The sequence below is a fragment of the Nomia melanderi genome, chromosome 13 (assembly GCF_051020985.1).
Source record: "Nomia melanderi isolate GNS246 chromosome 13, iyNomMela1, whole genome shotgun sequence".
NCBI lineage: Eukaryota > Metazoa > Arthropoda > Insecta > Hymenoptera > Halictidae > Nomia > Nomia melanderi.
This window is the reverse complement of record NC_135011.1, coordinates 3937252-3953924: the sequence shown is the minus strand read 5'-3', so window position 1 is coordinate 3953924 and position 16673 is coordinate 3937252. Positions and strand designations below refer to the sequence as shown.

Below are 16673 nucleotides of genomic sequence, written 5' to 3'. Positions count from 1 at the left end.
TCTCAACTGCACACCACAGGTATCAAATCAGAACTTAGAACACAATATTCAAATAATTATCTTAAAGTATCTAATCTCCATTTGTACTTTCACGCATAATTAAATCTCATTACAATTACAGACACAACTCTAGCGTTAAATTAACCGTGTTACTCTATAAATACTTTGAATCCTCGCGACACTTTTGACCATTGTAGTACAACTTCTATAAAGCTGTGAACCATGATAAATAAAAAAACAAATATATAAATGAAATTACACCGAAGTGTACTAAGTCATACCTAACCTAAAACAGGATAATCCTCGTCCATCGTTCTATCATCCATAATTCAAGTAATAACGTTAAATATTCTCCATGCCGAATATTCTTCGTTAAAACCGGAAGTGACCGAACGGTCGAGGTCCGGTTCCGAGCCCGCGTTTCCCCGTTTCCGTTTCGAACCGGGCGGTCCGGCGAATTCGACCGGCAAGGGATGGTTGAAAAGCACTGTCATAGAGGGAATCTAGCGGACGATCGTGTCGTTATCCGCGCGATTCGATTCGTGCACGAAGGCGAGGCAATAAAGACTCGGACCCGCCGGTGAACGGTTTGATAACAAGCGTTGGAAGGCATGCACATGGGAGACGCATATTCCCCGGCGGTTGGCCGACCCATTCAGTGACGCGATTCTTCACTCTCCGGCACTGATTTCAATTGGTAAATTGATTTGGAACGATGGCGTGCGCGCGAGAAAGAGAGGGAGGAAGATAAAAGAAGACAAGGGAGAAAGGAGAGTTTCCTACACGTAAGTAAGAGCGAATGCCGGCCGGTAAGAGGGTTAGGGGGGTGCTAAAAAGAGAGAACCACGAGGACCATAGCGCGCACCGTAGATGACAAAGAAAGAGGTACACACCAGCACCGTGATCGGGTGGTACCGTCACACATAGAGCGCAGAAAAACGATGGCGGTGGTGGCTGGTGGCAGTGCCTCTCTTGCGAACCGTTAATAGGTACTGAACGCTGCTTGAATGCTTAATGCACCGTGCTTCTAGGATTAAATTGACCAATCATTTCCCGCCGCGGCAAGGAGCGGCCAATTACAGCCCTCGTCCGAGTATATTAAGCCAATCAAGAACAGTTTATCGCTCAGTCGTCGGTCTGCCGTCGTGACGCGAGTGTCGTGCGCGTGCGTGTCGCCTGGCTCCTCTTTACCCAGCGAGAAAAACAATCGAACAACACACACGCTCGTGGGACAAACGAGTCGCGTGAGAAGAAAACGCGAGAACGCGCTAATTCACCCCTGTCATTGCGAATCGATCGTCGCTCACGATCCTGCGGTCCCCTTCAGTGATCGGACCGTTGTTCTTTAATCGTAGGACTCGTTCAATCCCGCCGCGGCTAGATCGGATCGAAATCGATCTCGCGGGCACGCTGCACTTCGACGTAAAGCCACATGGAACGCAGGACTGTGCTAAAGGATGGGAGGGAACCACGTGAGCACGGTTCGCCCGGGAACGCATGTCCCACGAGATGCGATTCACTGTTTCGTACGTATCAGATAACACTCATTCACCGTCAGGGTAATTGCGTTTCGTATTCCGATCCCGAGGGATCGCGTGTCTCGCGATTCAGGGCCCCCCCTCGTCGGCCGATCTTTTCATTCATCGATCCGGTATTAACCTGTTGACCCGGTGACTCTACTTTTTTTTCTTTTCTTTTCGTATTGTGATCATTCGAGTTGTAACTCACGATTACACTGTAGGTATTCATGTAATTTCCAGTTTTCTGATGGGAAATCCAAGAAACCTTATTGTGTAATGATTAGTTCGATGGACAAGGGAACCGAAGGTTACCGACAGGTGCAATCGAGTAAGACCGATCAGCCAATACGTCTTATTTTAACCAATCGAAATCCCTTCGTTACCATCCGGGGAAGGAGAACAGTGGAGTGTTGATAAATCCTGAACGGCATTCCTTCGTCATTGGTAGACCGGTAGAGAACAGTGATTCTATAGAATGCACCGTGTTATTACGTTAATAAGTGCGGAAGAGCGCGTCAATGTCCACTAGTGAATGAAAGCTAAAGGTCATGAGATTTCCTCCGATTATGTTCGTACAGGTCTGGCACGCGCGCTGCTCGGTCGATACACAGTCCTTTTTCTTTTTTTTTCTTTTTTTAAACCAATATCGGTGTTATCATCGGAGACAGATAACTTGCCGAACATCACTGTGCACAGGAATATAAATCGACTTGTTTGTAACCGTCTTTTTTTCTTTTCTTTAGAAATTCAATCCCAGTAACATAAACAAGGTTGATCCTAACCAAAGTCTCCGATAAACCGGCACACTTGAACAGACCACTACGAATCCTCTGTTCTCTCATTGAAATATTAACTCGCTTTTCTATCTATTTTAATGTTCCTTTAGTCGTGAGTAACAAGTCTTATTCATTCATTAGATTAAAAGCTCGCGACTGCACCTCGCCTTCCACACCAATGTCATCTTCTTTTTTTTTTATCTGTTTTCCTTCTGGCTCTATATTTTCATATTGCATTGTAGGTATCTTTCCGCAATAAAGACGAGCGAAGTAAGTTTTCCACGGTCAACTTACGGCTGAAACAAGATCGCACGCGACCGCATGCACACACCAGTCGGAGAGTGTATCATTTGAACCGGACACTGCGAAACGCATCGAAGTCTCGAGAAGGGATCCTTGGAAACAATCGGTTCGTTGTTGCATCGCGTACACGGACATTATCCTTGCCCCAGCCGGGAACAAGCATCGCAATCGGGGACGGACATTTTGTTGTTCGGAAAATGTAAGCGGCACGCGGTGACACGGTTCGACTTTATCTCGGCGACTTCTTGACCCTTCGCGTACGATATCGCGCGACAGCCGCCAGCAGCAATTGCCGAAGAAAGCATCTCGGGCTCGAAATATCCGTGGCAGCGTGGCCCTCCCAATGCGGGCCGTGAATTTAGAGAGACACAAAGCGCAGCGATTTTTCCTCGACTCGTCGCGCGCTCGCCTGTTTTTCTTCTCGCTCTGAATTTCATTCGGCGGACGTGTCTGTCGACCCTGTGACGCAATATTTGCGCATCGAATTGTGGCCAGACGAACCGGCCGCGGAAAAATCGTCCGCTATTGTGCCGCTCGAGTTTCTCTGTTTCATCCAGATACGTTTTTCTTTCTTCGTCATCATGATCGTTCAGTTTTCTCTAATGTCTCGAGCTCTTTAAGATGCTTCTCCGTTTGGTACAGTAACAGTGTTACCGATATTTATGTCGTTTGCATATAGACGTTACTTCGTCGTTTCTTTGTCACGTCTCCCGGTGATACAATCGCCAAGAGAAGTTGGCTAAATAACCTCTGCTTTTTAAAGTGGAACGAGAGGATTCGCTCAGCGATTTTCGGTAGAGCAAAATCGGCTTTTGTTGGCCCGGGGAACGTCTACCCCTCCCAGTTTCCCGGAATTCCATCATCCACCCACAATTTGCGCATCGTTGCCTAATAAGTTGACGAGCTATTTCGCGAGCGTCCAGAGGGAGAACCGGCATTAACAGAAATTAGCGTTAATTGGTCTGCCCCCCTCGCCGTCTCTTCCTTCCCTCTACTCCCCCGCAACCGATCTCCCGCATCTTCCCCTTTTCTGCAATTCCCTTCGTCCCTCTCTCGATCTTTTTCCGCTTTCGCTTGTCCCCCCTCCGCGTTTCTCGTCTCGATCCCCCTCTCACCCGTCGGTGTCTGCTGCTGCTCGACGGAGGGGATCGCGCGATTTTAATGAAACTTTACGGAAATTTGCGAACTCCACGCTACATAGACTTTTATCAATAAACCCTATGTTTCGTTCAACAATCTGCAAACTCAAATTCCATTCGTGAACCTTAATTTAGCCACAGGCAAGCGAAGTCGTAAATTTACTTCGTTGAAAGTCAATTCGTCGGAACAGAAAATTCAAAGCTCTCTATTTTTCTTCAATTTTAAGATTTCTCCGATTACAAGCTATGAACAGAAAGTTTCATTGAATCGCGCGATCTTGCGAGGGAGAGCAGGAGTGGCTGTCTGGTGTAAACGCGTTCGGTTGACGGTGCCGTCGGAGTTTTTCGTCGGAGCAGCGAAAAAATCGGTCGCCGAAAACGGACGAACGTGCAAGCTGTGCGGCAGAAGTCTCCGCTAATCCGCATCGACTTAACGCGGCTTTGCATTTTAACAGGGTACACTGTCGCTTCGCTCACAACTGCGGTGACACGCCGAACGATCCGGACGAAGTTTCTCGTTCCCGTGCGTTCGAGGTTCGACGCAGAAGTTCTTTTCGAACGCGGCTCTTCAGGGTTGGCTAAAAAGCGACGCGATCCGGCACGATGAATAGCGTCATTCGCCTGGAAGAGAAGAGCGAAAGAGGTACCGGGGTCAGAGAAATCAAAGATTCGATTGTAGCTTCGCTCTCCTCCCTTCGTATCTAGAACGCGCGCGTTTCCGCGGCCGATATGATTGGACGTCAATCTTTATCTGTCCTTCATTTCCCCGGTTAAATTTTCTAACGACACAGAACTGGAACAACGAAAATTGAATAATGTTAAAATCGATATCTTTGGTTCAAAGATCCTTAGTATCCCATGAAGAGGGGTGAACAATTCCGAAGGTGAAAGGTATTAGGCGACCGGGACAGGTTGAGAACCGCTGAACCAGGGTAATGCAAATTACATCACGCTTGCGTTTATCGGCGGTCACCGGTTAACAGGTTAATGATCGTTCATCGGTGCTCCATCGAATCCGAGATTCGACCGGGTGTTGACTCGCATGATCAATTTGTTCTTCCGTTTTGCAGCGCGCCGCCGGATAGGAGGAGGCTAGGCGTGCATAGAGTTTATCGGCTGGTAACGACACCAAGGACAGGCGACGTTAACAGGGATTGTCAACAGTGAAGCCGGGAAGAGAAGAGACACGAACATTCGGTCCAGATGCGCGCTCGCGCGTCGAAATCATCCGGACAGATGCAACAGGTTTCATCGAGGGGCGGCTCTCTCTCTCTTTCTCTCTCCGCGTTCAGCTCGAAATTTCTCGGAGACAGAGAGACAGAAAGAGGAAGGGAGTTCGCAGAGGAAGAAAGAACGGAGGAGCTAACGCAGTGGGCGACTTTAATGACTCGTCGAGGTCGCTTCAATGAGTGCCACTGTGTGTCATCGCGTCATTATTGCGTGTATATATGTAGACACATATGTAGCGCACGGTACTCTAGCTAATAATTATACAGTGTATCTTACCATTGGCACCGGTATCGTGACACGTTGCTTTTTACGCTGCCCCGGGGATTTTTGTTTTTTCATTGTACCCGACCGTGCTACGGATCTCCGCTTGACCGTGCATACGAAACGACGTTGATTATGATTCTTTTCAAATGCGAACGCGTCTTTGAGAGATCGAAGGGGACCGAATAACAGCGGTGGCGTTAAAAACAATTAAAAAGGATCCGAACGACACGGTATTGAGTACACGCGAGTACAATGAAGCATGCAGGAACGAGATTTCTGATTCTCGGTTGAGCAACCGCTAATTAAATAATTATTTCGAAGAACATTTTCCGAACGAGAGTCCGGCAACGAGTAATCCTTATCTGGTAAATAGGCTAACTTAATTGACTTAAGACTTCTGTTCGTTTCGTTGAACGATTACGGTGCACGCAGCCAATGCGTCACGCAATATCTACGGGGCTACGGTATTCTTGAGTCGATTATCTAATCTCGCGACGAATTATAGCGAAACCGTGGGCAACTTACATTAGGGTTTCCCCCGGTCTCGCCTAATCGTCTATTAATCGCCGTATCCGGACGTATTTCGGACGTGCTGCCACTGTGTAGTAGCTACTGTCCTCTAGCCAGCCGCTATCCTCTGTATTTGACCAATTGTTTTTCTGACCCAAGAGCGTTTCGCGATCCCTGCACGTACTGAGAACCACTTCCGCTGCCAACAAGGGCCCTCATTATACGTCAAAGAGAATGGGCTCTGTGTAGCAGCGCTGAAGTACCCCCCAATCGATACTTCTTTCTTTGAAGAAGATATGAAACGCGATGTTTTCTTTATCGGCGGATGGAAACGTTAGTCGAGGAAAGACTGATCACCTAGTCGTTCGTATTCTACGATATTTTGCATTTTTCTCTTTGTTTTTTGTATGGTGATTGTCTATCCGAATGAAACTACGCTGTACTCGCATTGATGAGGCAGGGTCGTTATCAGGCTGTTTCCAGATTTCGATTCGGATCAACTGAAATAATTACCCAATCAATAAAAGAGTGTAACAGTCACCTGGCGGTTAAGTAACAATGTATAATAATGTGCGATCTTTTTTAATAGGGGTCGTGGATCGAGGCGCTATCGAAGGTGAAGTTCGACGAGCAAGAGGATCACAGCTAGATACAGAAAAAAATCCCATCCCGTTCCTAAGTACTAGTGCCGCAGGAGTGGTTAGATTTGGCTAGGATTTGCCACATCTCCTGCTGCCCAAGTGCTTATCAATGGGTCGGGACGCGCAACTGCGTTCTAGCAATGACACTTTCAAAACACTACTCAAACTATGAAGAATGGTCGACCAACCGTGTGCATCAATTTGTTATTAAATTGTAGTGTGATGTAGTACTTGTAATTGTGGCAATGCGACGAAATAAATAATACAAAAATAAAGAGAGGATAGAACGCTGAAAGTATTTTTCGTTTTTACTGTAAAAGGAATTTAAAAAAAATAAGGGTTGGAGGAGCTGGGATTTGAACCCAGGACTTTCAGCATGCGAAGCAGACACTCTACCACTGAGTTACACCCCCATCTTGCTTATCCTTCTTTCAAATACATTTATAAGGTTGTGTAGAGGGCATGGGATTTTTTGTAATTTAAAGGAATGAAAAAAAATTGTTCTTGGAGGAGCTGGGATTTGAACCCAGGACTTTCAGCATGCGAAGCAGACACTCTACCACTGAGTTACACCCCCGGTTGCTTAGTTGGTTTTCAATGTTCATTATCTTGGTATACGTAATTCTAGGTATAAAAAAAGACCATGAAAAACATACTTTCAATTCGATTAATGCAACTTATTTACATAAACAAATAATACTTGACGCACATCGTAGTTTCTCAAATCGAAACTACGTAATCAAAAGCAGCTTTTACACGGTATTTAAAGATCGAAATTGGAAATAAGGAGAAATCTTATCATCATTTAAATTTCCGAAAAATTTATCGACGCTCAGCGGTATTTTCTTTGATTCTGATATTTGTGGAATAGACTATCAACATGAGAATTTGCATAAACATCCGGAGTCTAGAAATAACATTTCGAAAGTGTCCAAGCCCGCCTTCAAAATATAACAAGTCGAAAAGTGGGGAGGGAAGAGGGTAGGGGTTAACAGATTCGGATACATTTCAAAACCCCCCGACAGGGGTTAAAATGTTGTCAACCTCCATGATACCTTTATGGGTATAACTTGCGTGATATGTTTACTGTTTCACCCCTATCTATACGGCCGTGTTATTGTTGTTTAAAGTGGATAGATAGAAACGGAGGGCATAGATCAAACCTTACGACAAACGTGTAGAACCCGAGAGTGCATTTTGGTACGTGTCGCATAAGAAAAAGGAATAGATGAGACAGAACGGGACGCGACGTTGAAACTTGCGCATTATAGTCTGGCGCTTTAGTCGCTTTGCCAATCGTGCAAGTTAGACACTAGAGATAAGTGCGGTTCTACCAGGTTCTGCTACCGATGTCGCAACGGCACAATCTAACCTCCTGAAAAAAACTAGCAGCGTCCTGATCGAGGTAACTGTCAGTTCACGGTACGTCATCGTAAAGCGCCTCGATTAAGGTTATTTTCTTTATAGCCGACTCGTGATTAGTTCGTCAACCGATAAGGTTCGTTCTGCGCTTGTTAATATTTCATAACCGATCACCTACGATTTGTTTAACTGTTTTTCACTTTCAGCAAATCCACGTACGCGACACATGGCTAACAGATCGCTGCTAGATGGTAAATCATAATAAATTCGAACACCACGAAGCCAAGGATAAGAATAGTGTCTCAATCGAAGAATTGGAACGGTATTCGCCACGGCTTTCACAGAGATGGTTGGATTGGCGGGCGGGGGAGGTCATCTGTATCCCTCGCCCCCAATGCAACCTAATCCAGAATGTAAGTTCTGATAACATTATTTTTTTTCTGAGTACTTAGAATGGGCATATTTGCTCAGTGTATCACCAATGCATGACTATTACACATTACAAACACTTTTGTGCAGTGAGAGAAATGACCGGAATTGCTCCTAGTGCTCCGACTAGTGCAGATGCTTGTTTAAGCATAGTGCATTCATTAATGTGTCATCGTCAAGGTGGTGAAAGTGAAGGTTTCAGTAAAAGAGCTATTGAATCTTTAGTTAAAAAGCTTAAAGTGAGTATTGTTTTATAAATCGGTTGGTTGCAGCTAGAAATTCCGTTAACAATGCATTGGTCAAACCAATATTTTTATTAGGAAAAACGGGATGAATTGGATAGCTTAATAACTGCTATCACTACTAATGGAGCACATCCCAGTAAATGTGTTACAATACAGAGAACTCTTGATGGTAGATTACAAGTTGCCGGTCGTAAGGGTTTCCCGCATGTCATTTATGCACGAATCTGGAGATGGCCAGATTTACACAAGAATGAATTAAAACATGTCAAATACTGCCAGTTTGCTTTTGACTTAAAGTGTGATTCTGTATGTGTAAATCCATATCACTATGAGCGGGTTGTGTCTCCTGGCATAGGTATGTCAAAGAAATATATTTCTCATTTGTTTTACTTTAGAGAGATCGTTTGCTTCGATTGAACTTTCCATTATTGCCATTATTTCTTTGCAAAGCTTCTCTGAATTCATTTGTAGCACCATAAGTGTAAATGATTTATTGTTGTGGCCTTGGTGTATGATGGAATGGGTTGGTTTCCCCCGCACAGACCCGTTCTTTACAGACCTGTCTGGACTGACACTGCAGTCAGGAGTAGGCGTAGGACCAGGTGGTAGACTGGTCAAAGATGAGTACTCTGTCGGTGGTGGAGGAACAGCAGCAGCTGGAGCAGTAGGGACCGCAATGGACGTTGACGGAGAAATGAATCAAACCATTCAACATCATCCCCCTGCTCAACCTACTTCATCTAATAACACTCAACCATCTCAGCAGACTTTTATACCAGGCCTAGCACCGCCTAATCCAAGTAAGTAAAGTACTTTAAATTTTTATCAATAATACCTGTTCTTCATTGTGGATATTTTGTATCTTAATGATAACATATTGTGCATTAAAGTAGTGTGTATTTCTGATACTCACTAGTAATTTTGATAGACTGGGGCTTCTAAATTGAAGATGTCAGTCTTGTCATTTTCTAATTTCCCTATACTATTCTGAGAATTTTTTGTTTGTAAATGTGTTTCTATATACAGGGTGTGCTGACTTATTGAAAAATAAAGCATGTTTATATGTTTGTAAGCAACTATCAAATAAATGCACTAAAGTATACAAATGAACAAAGCTTTGTTATTGCAACTGTAGAGTAGAAGGTGGTTTCATTTGTTTGTGGTCAATTTTTTTTCTCATTACTGTTGCTTTATCTAGTATTATTTTGCGTTGCTAGTTCTATTTGATTTTAGCTTTATTCTTTCTTTTCTCTTTTGTTGTTTGGCACAGCTAGTGGTGAGGGTATGTTTGGCAGTAATGGGGGAGGGAATAATGCTGGTAACCCCCACAATAAAATGGACGACAATAATTGCCCCAGGCAAACCTGGATTCCTACACCTCATCATTCTACAACACGTAATATTCATCATCGTACGTATATAATAGAATGCTTCATTATATACTTACTATTTTCTGTCTCCTGCTGATTAGTTTTTTTTCTTTTTGCTTTTTGCTGGTTTTGTAAACATTTGCAATAGTTTCTAGAATTATTTTATGTAATTATTTCAGAAACTCTGGACAAAGTTTGTGTATAATTGACATTTTATGTTATGTTGCCTGTATTGTGTACGAGTTACATTTGATTTTGCAGCAGTAGTACATCCAATGAGTCACACCGTAGGTAGCCAACAGCAGTCATTGAGTACATCTAGTGGAGGAAATGGCACCCAAATGCTCAGTCCCTCGCAAGGACAGCCCACAGAAGCTTTTTATGGAACTAACACACCACCTCAAGACCTTAATCAGCCACCAAACGTTGATGCGTTAACGGCATCTTTAGGTACGCCATACTACCCAAAATTTACTTTCTATGCTTGCTTGAATTCATTCTCCAATTTGACATTGTAACAGGAGAAGGCCAGAACTCTCCTGTATCACCTGTACATATTCATCATCCAAATGGATTTCCAGTGGGTACAGCTGCTTACAATTCGGGAGCACCACAGTGGACTGGAGCCAATACTCTCACGTATACTCAGAGCATGCAACCTCCAGATCACAGACATCTCCATCCTACTTCTTATTGTAAGTCAATGATACATACATTGCTTTGTTATGTTACCAGTATTGTAACTTTTATTCTTATTAGGGGGTGGTCATGGAGGCGATGTAGGAGGTAATATTGGTGGTTTACTTTCCACCCAACCAGCACCGGAATATTGGTGTTCTGTCGGCTATTTTGAATTAGATACTCAAGTAGGTGAAACGTTCAAAGTAAGCAGTAGTTGCCCTACCGTCACGGTCGACGGATATGTAGATCCAAGCGGCGGTAATAGATTTTGTTTAGGAGCATTGAGTAATGTACACAGAACAGAACAAAGTGAGAAAGCACGTCTTCACATAGGTATATCCACTTACATTCTATTTCTTAATTCTGGTTAAAACGGTTATCTGCTACACTATCAAAAATTTTCCAGGAAAAGGAGTCGTGTTGGATTTGAGGGGTGAAGGAGACGTTTGGTTAAGATGCCAAAGCGAACATAGTGTTTTTGTACAATCTTATTATTTAGACAGAGAAGCAGGTCGCGCACCTGGTGACGCGGTACATAAAATTTATCCCTCCGCATATATTAAAGTCTTCGATTTACGACAATGTCACAAACAAATGAGAGGACAAGCCGCTACTGCTCAAGCTGCTGCCGCGGCGCAAGCTGCTGCTGTTGCAGGGCACTTAACACATGGAGCACCGATTACTAAAAGTTTGTACAATATTCTTTCGATCAGGTAAACAAAATTTTATAAAAAATGTTTATAACTAACCGATTTGCTTTATCATTTGATTTAGGTCTTAGTGCAGCAGCTGGCATAGGCGTAGATGATCTCCGACGACTCTGTATTTTGCGTTTAAGTTTTGTGAAAGGTTGGGGTCCTGATTATCCTCGGCAAAGTATAAAAGAAACTCCATGCTGGATAGAGGTATGGACAAATTACTTACCATAATATTTTGTACTTGAAAGTTGCGAAAACACAAACACATTTCTCTGATACAGGTACATTTACATAGAGCCCTTCAGTTACTAGACGAAGTTTTACACACCATGCCAATAGATGGTCCTCGGGGAATTGAATAATTTTATTTGCCTCTGAATAATACATGCGATATAAAAAAAAAAGACATCACATTGCTGCAAACTCTGCATCAAGTGTGCAAAATGTATAAAATGCATACATGTATGATATACTGTGCGGTATCTTTGGGAAAAAAATCAACGCAAGATGTTGATTCCAACGAAAACAGTGCGAATTTCAATACAAAACGAAATATTGAATCGCATTGGAACGTTTACTGAAGTTTTTTATATATTTTACACACATGATTTGTCGCGTAGGATGAAATGTGTGCCACGGCCTTGCATTACCGTCAACGTACAAACGTTATGCAAAGGAAATATTATTTTTCTTTATGAAAAGTTATTTTTTAAGAAGAAGGAAGTGCATCTACAAGAAGAAATAAAGGTAGGATGAAAGACTTCTATTTTAATAGGCAGTCGGTGTCCGATTTAAGAGAAAAAAAATACATTTTCCATGGCATGGCCTGGTGAGCTCAGCAAAGTGCGTGAGTAAAACGTGATACTTTCGAAAACGTTAATAGTCATAATCTCGTTTTTTGAGATTAGCTTTGTAAGATAGCTTAACTGACATACATCCTACTTAAAAAAAAAAACAATGACAAATTTTAAGCTCAATGTTTACGTCAGATATAACAAACAATGAAAAAATGGATTGTATATGTGTGCACAGTAGGAAGGTTTTCTAAAAACGCAATACGTTTCAAAGTACTGTCGGATAACAGCTTTAGTGCATAGAAAAAGTATTAAAACAAATAAATACGTCATTCTATAAATTTGTAGTATCAAGAAAAAATGTTGGTAGTCAAGCAAAGATCGAGTGTAGAATTTTTGCATAATTAAACATTGAATGGGAGCAACAATACTGAGAAAAGTATATAGTGTATTAAAAAGTCATATTTTTATCACACCCTATTAGTTGTACTGGCAGTAGTTTGGTACTGTGCTATTAGAACAACCTTCTGTATTGTCTGTTTTATAATTTACAACCAAAAAATATCATTACACAAATACCTGCAATGTTTGATTAATAACAATGTTTCATGTCTTCTCTTTTTTACCATTACGTTCCCTCTAAGGACATGAATTAATTCTATAGTTAGTATTATTATAATTATTATTAGCGTGGTTGTTGGAGTCGAGACAAATTTGTAAACATTTAAAACATGGTACGATCTCGTACTTGGGAAAACCGATAAAGAACTGATCATGTTTTTTTGATGGCTTAGATTTATTTAATTGTCTCCCCTCTAATCAACCACCGATGTTACTACTATTACCATGTAGTACTTGTTGAATAATTATACTTACTGTTTACCAACCATTTTATTATTCTATATTCGTACAAAATATTCTTATATATATGCTATATTTGATAATATTATCATACAGAGAAAAAGTTGACCAAATTTTATACCTATTCGTATATATATACATACATATATGTGCGCATATGTATATGTATGCAACAGACGTTATATTGTCTTCATTTGTTTTTAGGCAAAGAGAAGAGTTTACTGCTTGTTTTTACTAATTGATGCACACTATAGTACTCTAAATTCTTGCTTCTTTGTTGTAATTGAGTAGAGATTATTTAGCTGTTTGTGTTCATGTTGTCCTTATATTTCTTTATATTACACTTAATTAAAACGAGTCTCATTGACCCGATATGTAAATATATATAGCATGCCTTCGAGCATTGAATCGCAAGTAAAAAGATGAGTTACTCTTGATTAAGTGAGCATTCGATTATCGTGAAGTGCTTTTGTTCTTCTCATTGTGTAAAGTTGTAGATCACTTTGAGTGATGAAAATGTGGTTAAAAGATTGATCTATCGGCACCATTAAAAAAAAAACACAATCTAAGGGAAGAGGAAGGTGAAAAATGGAGAAAAGAGAATGTGTATAGTAGAAGAAGGATGCGCATTTGTTGATGAATGACAAAATGAAGAGTAATATTATCGACTAAATTAATTTTTACAACGCCTGTAATTTAATAGTAAAATACATGGAACATTATTTCCATCACTTTTCTGTCCATACCAAATGAGGAAGGATACAGAGTTCAAATAAAAAAAAAGGAGAAAAAATCGCGTAATTAAGCATACTTACCGCCAAGATCGCTTTAGAAACATATGTGCCATCATTTTCATACATACCATACGCAAAATAACGAACAGGTGTAAGATTTTTTATAAATCCTATTTTTTACCAAGCTCATAAATCGCGGATGCAACACATGTTTTAACTGTGGTGCTTCAGAACGTCCTAGACCCATAGGTTTTACGGAATCCAGAGAAATGAAAAGAACTTTGTATATCTACATTAAGCTGAATTAAATGTATGTAAGAACGTAACATGCATTGCGAAAAGTCAATGCATTCAAAACCAATTGTAGCATTCACAAATAGATTTCATCACTTCCCTCTTTACACACACACATACGCACATATACACACACTACAGCAGACAAGCAAACAAACAACAAACAAACAAATACATATACACATATGGAATAAGAAAAGATTTGGTACATAAAGTATAATAGAAAGCTCAGACATTTTACTTACAGTGGAAATTATTCTGCAAACGTGTTCATACGATATTTTATCGATGCCTCCGAACAATAGTTTCGTACATATAATTAGTATTGGTATCAAAGTGCAATAGCCCTGTCTCATGTCAAAGATACCATAGCTGATAGTTGTAAAAGTAAATGAAATGCCTATGTAACTTATGTTAACAATTGAAAGATGATAACTATACTATACTCTAATTATTACAGCTTTTTTCCACTTTTACCAGGGTAGTGTATGCGTTATATCTTGCTATTTAAGGATTTTACCGATTTGCTTAATGTCACAATCAATGACGAAGCCTAATGCTTCTACCGTTTCATTATTTTATATGTAATATTGCCAAGATGATATTTTAAACAATGTTTGAACACAATGAGAGAAATCGTTACATTTATTCGATTGTCATTAATCACATTCGGTGACCGTTTATTTATAGCAATTTTCCTTGAAGTATAAATGTAGTGATTGTATTTTAATGTGAGGCTTCGTCGTTAATTACAGATCTTGAGACTCAAAGACTTGTTCTTAAATTTTAGGAACATATACACAAGCACGTACAATAAATATCAGAATAGAATTATACATTTACCATTGCTATTCATATGAATTAATGAATTATCTGTAAAATAATATATTAGTACATTTTTTACTGGGCTTCACAGCCATGACTTAATCGTGAATTGTTTTCATAGCATACATCTATTCATATGTTTTGAAATAGTTGAAATCTTGGTTGGAAAACGGCGAACTATTGTCATTAACATTTTTTTTTTTTTTCTTAACAGATTGTGTGTGTTTAAACCAAAGATACTCCGATGGTACGATTACATCATGATATGTTACGAATGTGTATGAAATGTAAAAGTAATTATTCTTAACAAATATGTCGCAATACATAATGCAAGTAGAATCGCATATAAACATTTTTAAATCACGCATTGGAACACAATCTCATTCAGGTATAAATTCTTTAGGTGTTGGAATTTTTCGATTTTTCAAAGAATACTACAAAAATAAAAGGTCTAACAAATTACAAATTAACGTCTGTGATTATCGTCGGGACAGGTAAATTATAATTGATTTCTACTCGCAAGATATTTGCGCACGTTTATGAAACTGTACGACGATAATGCATTATTAGATTGTTGAAATTGAATTTGTCTACTTATGTGCTGAATATAAATGGTAGAAACGTGGTTGAACAGGTTGCGGAATTAGAAATAGTTAATGCAACACCTGTATACCATATTATAAAGCACATATACTAAGAAAACTTGAATGGATGTGTTTACAAACTTTTTGTTATTGTATATTATTAATACATTACATTATATATGATCATTTTCAATAAACATATTCTGTGAATTAGATAAACTTACCGAATTAAATTTTATGATATCAAAGCAAATGTACAAATGTAATTGCAGTACTTTTGTGTTTATTAAAAAGAAACTACTTAAGGTGTAAGGAATTTATTACATAATTTACAAATTATTTCAAATATTTTGTGAAGTTCCTGTTACTTGTTCAGGTTTTTCCGGATAAAAATTACCATCTAAATCAATTGTAACATTGCAACTTATAACATTTCGTACTGCTAGTTCAATGGCTTCATCTATATTATCAGGTGTAATAAATGTAGCAGATTCTTCTTTTGCTTTTCTAACTTCTGCATCTACTCTCTGTTGGATTGCCATATCTCTTTCTGCTTTCATTTCTTTTTTCTTCAAAATTGTTTCTATACGCATTGCTTTCTCCTTTTGCAATCTTAGTTCTCGTTCTGCAGCTACTTGTTCATTCCATGTTTTATTTATAGAACTACGAATTAAAAAATCTTCTCGGGCAATAGCTTCTAAATTATGAACCGTAGTCGCCTTTTTACTTTCTAAAAGAGTTTGCACAAGAAAAGATCTAGAACCAAAAATATTATTATTAAACAATATAATCTGGTCATGTGAGCAATAAATAAATATCTATAATATACCTCAATGATTTCATGCTCGTGCGATAATTATTGTACAACCGTTGAAGTTCTTCAGCTTCTTCTATAGGTATCACTGGTTTCACTGGTACTCTGAATATTTTTGTTTTTGCTGTACCTAACCATATTGGTTTTCTCTTCCATCGTACACATTGAATTGAAGGTAATTGAGATATTAGGTGGTCGTAACCACCTAAATTTCTAATTGCTAACACACTTGTACCCATTACAGTAGTCCCTCGTATCATTGTATTCAATTGTTATGATCTGGACCTTTAAAATGTAAATGTTTAATATCCCATTGAGGAGAACACCTCAATAATATTGCAAAAGTATCTGCTTAATAGAAACTTGATTTCGTTAGAAGAACCAAAAGTTCTAATACACTATATAGATCTTCATTATAAACCTTCGATACTATTTATTGTTAGGTTAGGTTAGGTGTGTTGCAGTGCGCAGTACTTTATCTAGATTCTCAGACCATTATCTAGATACTTTAATGTGCCTCAAGCGCGCGAGTGCCCTACGTACTTTCAAGATTTATAATTTCGAAAATAAAGTCTTCTAATATAGAAACACTATTTTGC

The 16673-nt window shown here is 39.8% G+C and overlaps 2 protein-coding genes, 1 long non-coding RNA gene and 2 other non-coding genes across 13 annotated transcripts; 2 read left to right on the top strand and 3 right to left on the bottom strand.

Moving 5' to 3' along the window:
• Positions 1-1136: 1136 nt before the first annotated feature.
• LOC143175201 (uncharacterized) lies at positions 1137-6678 on the top strand. The gene is made up of 2 exons (XR_012999936.1): positions 1137-2798; positions 4194-6678. It is a non-coding gene; the product is annotated as an uncharacterized LOC143175201 (long non-coding RNA).
• A 46-nt stretch (positions 6679-6724) lies between these two features.
• Positions 6725-6796, bottom strand: TRNAA-CGC (transfer RNA alanine (anticodon CGC)). The gene has a single exon. It is a non-coding gene; the product is annotated as a tRNA-Ala (tRNA).
• A 92-nt stretch (positions 6797-6888) lies between these two features.
• On the bottom strand, positions 6889-6960 carry TRNAA-CGC (transfer RNA alanine (anticodon CGC)). Its single transcript has one exon. It is a non-coding gene; the product is annotated as a tRNA-Ala (tRNA).
• A 395-nt stretch (positions 6961-7355) lies between these two features.
• On the top strand, positions 7356-15495 carry Med (Smad/Smad4 homolog Medea). Of its 9 annotated transcripts, XM_031987164.2 has the most exons (13): positions 7356-7788; positions 7851-7881; positions 7952-8158; positions 8265-8413; positions 8495-8774; positions 8962-9219; positions 9690-9830; positions 10051-10239; positions 10311-10484; positions 10549-10803; positions 10877-11158; positions 11245-11375; positions 11450-15493. In XM_031987164.2, exons 3-13 carry the CDS (start codon positions 8092-8094, stop codon positions 11528-11530), a joined length of 2007 nt encoding a protein of 668 aa, XP_031843024.1. In that variant the 5' UTR covers positions 7356-7788; positions 7851-7881; positions 7952-8091; the 3' UTR covers positions 11531-15493. The 9 variants fall into 9 exon arrangements, with proteins under 9 accessions (XP_031843024.1, XP_031843026.1, XP_031843025.1 ...); XM_031987166.2 differs by lacking the exon at positions 7851-7881; XM_031987165.2 differs by lacking the exon at positions 7851-7881 and having other exon boundaries at positions 7356-7805.
• Positions 15496-15526: 31 nt separating this feature from the next.
• On the bottom strand, positions 15527-16562 carry mRpS26 (mitochondrial ribosomal protein S26). Its single transcript, XM_031987195.2, has 2 exons — positions 16090-16562; positions 15527-16016 (listed from the first exon to the last, which is right to left on the bottom strand). Exons 1-2 carry the CDS (start codon positions 16332-16334, stop codon positions 15602-15604), a joined length of 660 nt encoding a protein of 219 aa, XP_031843055.2. The 5' UTR covers positions 16335-16562; the 3' UTR covers positions 15527-15601.
• Between the last annotated feature and the right edge of the window lie 111 nt (positions 16563-16673).

Coding starts and splice junctions, on each gene's coding strand:
- mRpS26 (XM_031987195.2), bottom strand. CDS start 16,334: ATGATACGAGGGACTACTGTAATGGGTACAAGTGTGTTAGCAATTAGA. Junction 16,017..16,089: donor ACGAGCATGAAATCATTGAG/GTATATTATAGA, acceptor TTTTGGTTCTAG/ATCTTTTCTTGTGCAAACTC.
- Med (XM_031987166.2), top strand. CDS start 8,092: ATGGTTGGATTGGCGGGCGGGGGAGGTCATCTGTATCCCTCGCCCCCA. Junction 8,159..8,264: donor AATGCAACCTAATCCAGAAT/GTAAGTTCTGAT, acceptor ACTTTTGTGCAG/TGAGAGAAATGACCGGAATT. Junction 11,376..11,449: donor AAACTCCATGCTGGATAGAG/GTATGGACAAAT, acceptor TCTCTGATACAG/GTACATTTACATAGAGCCCT.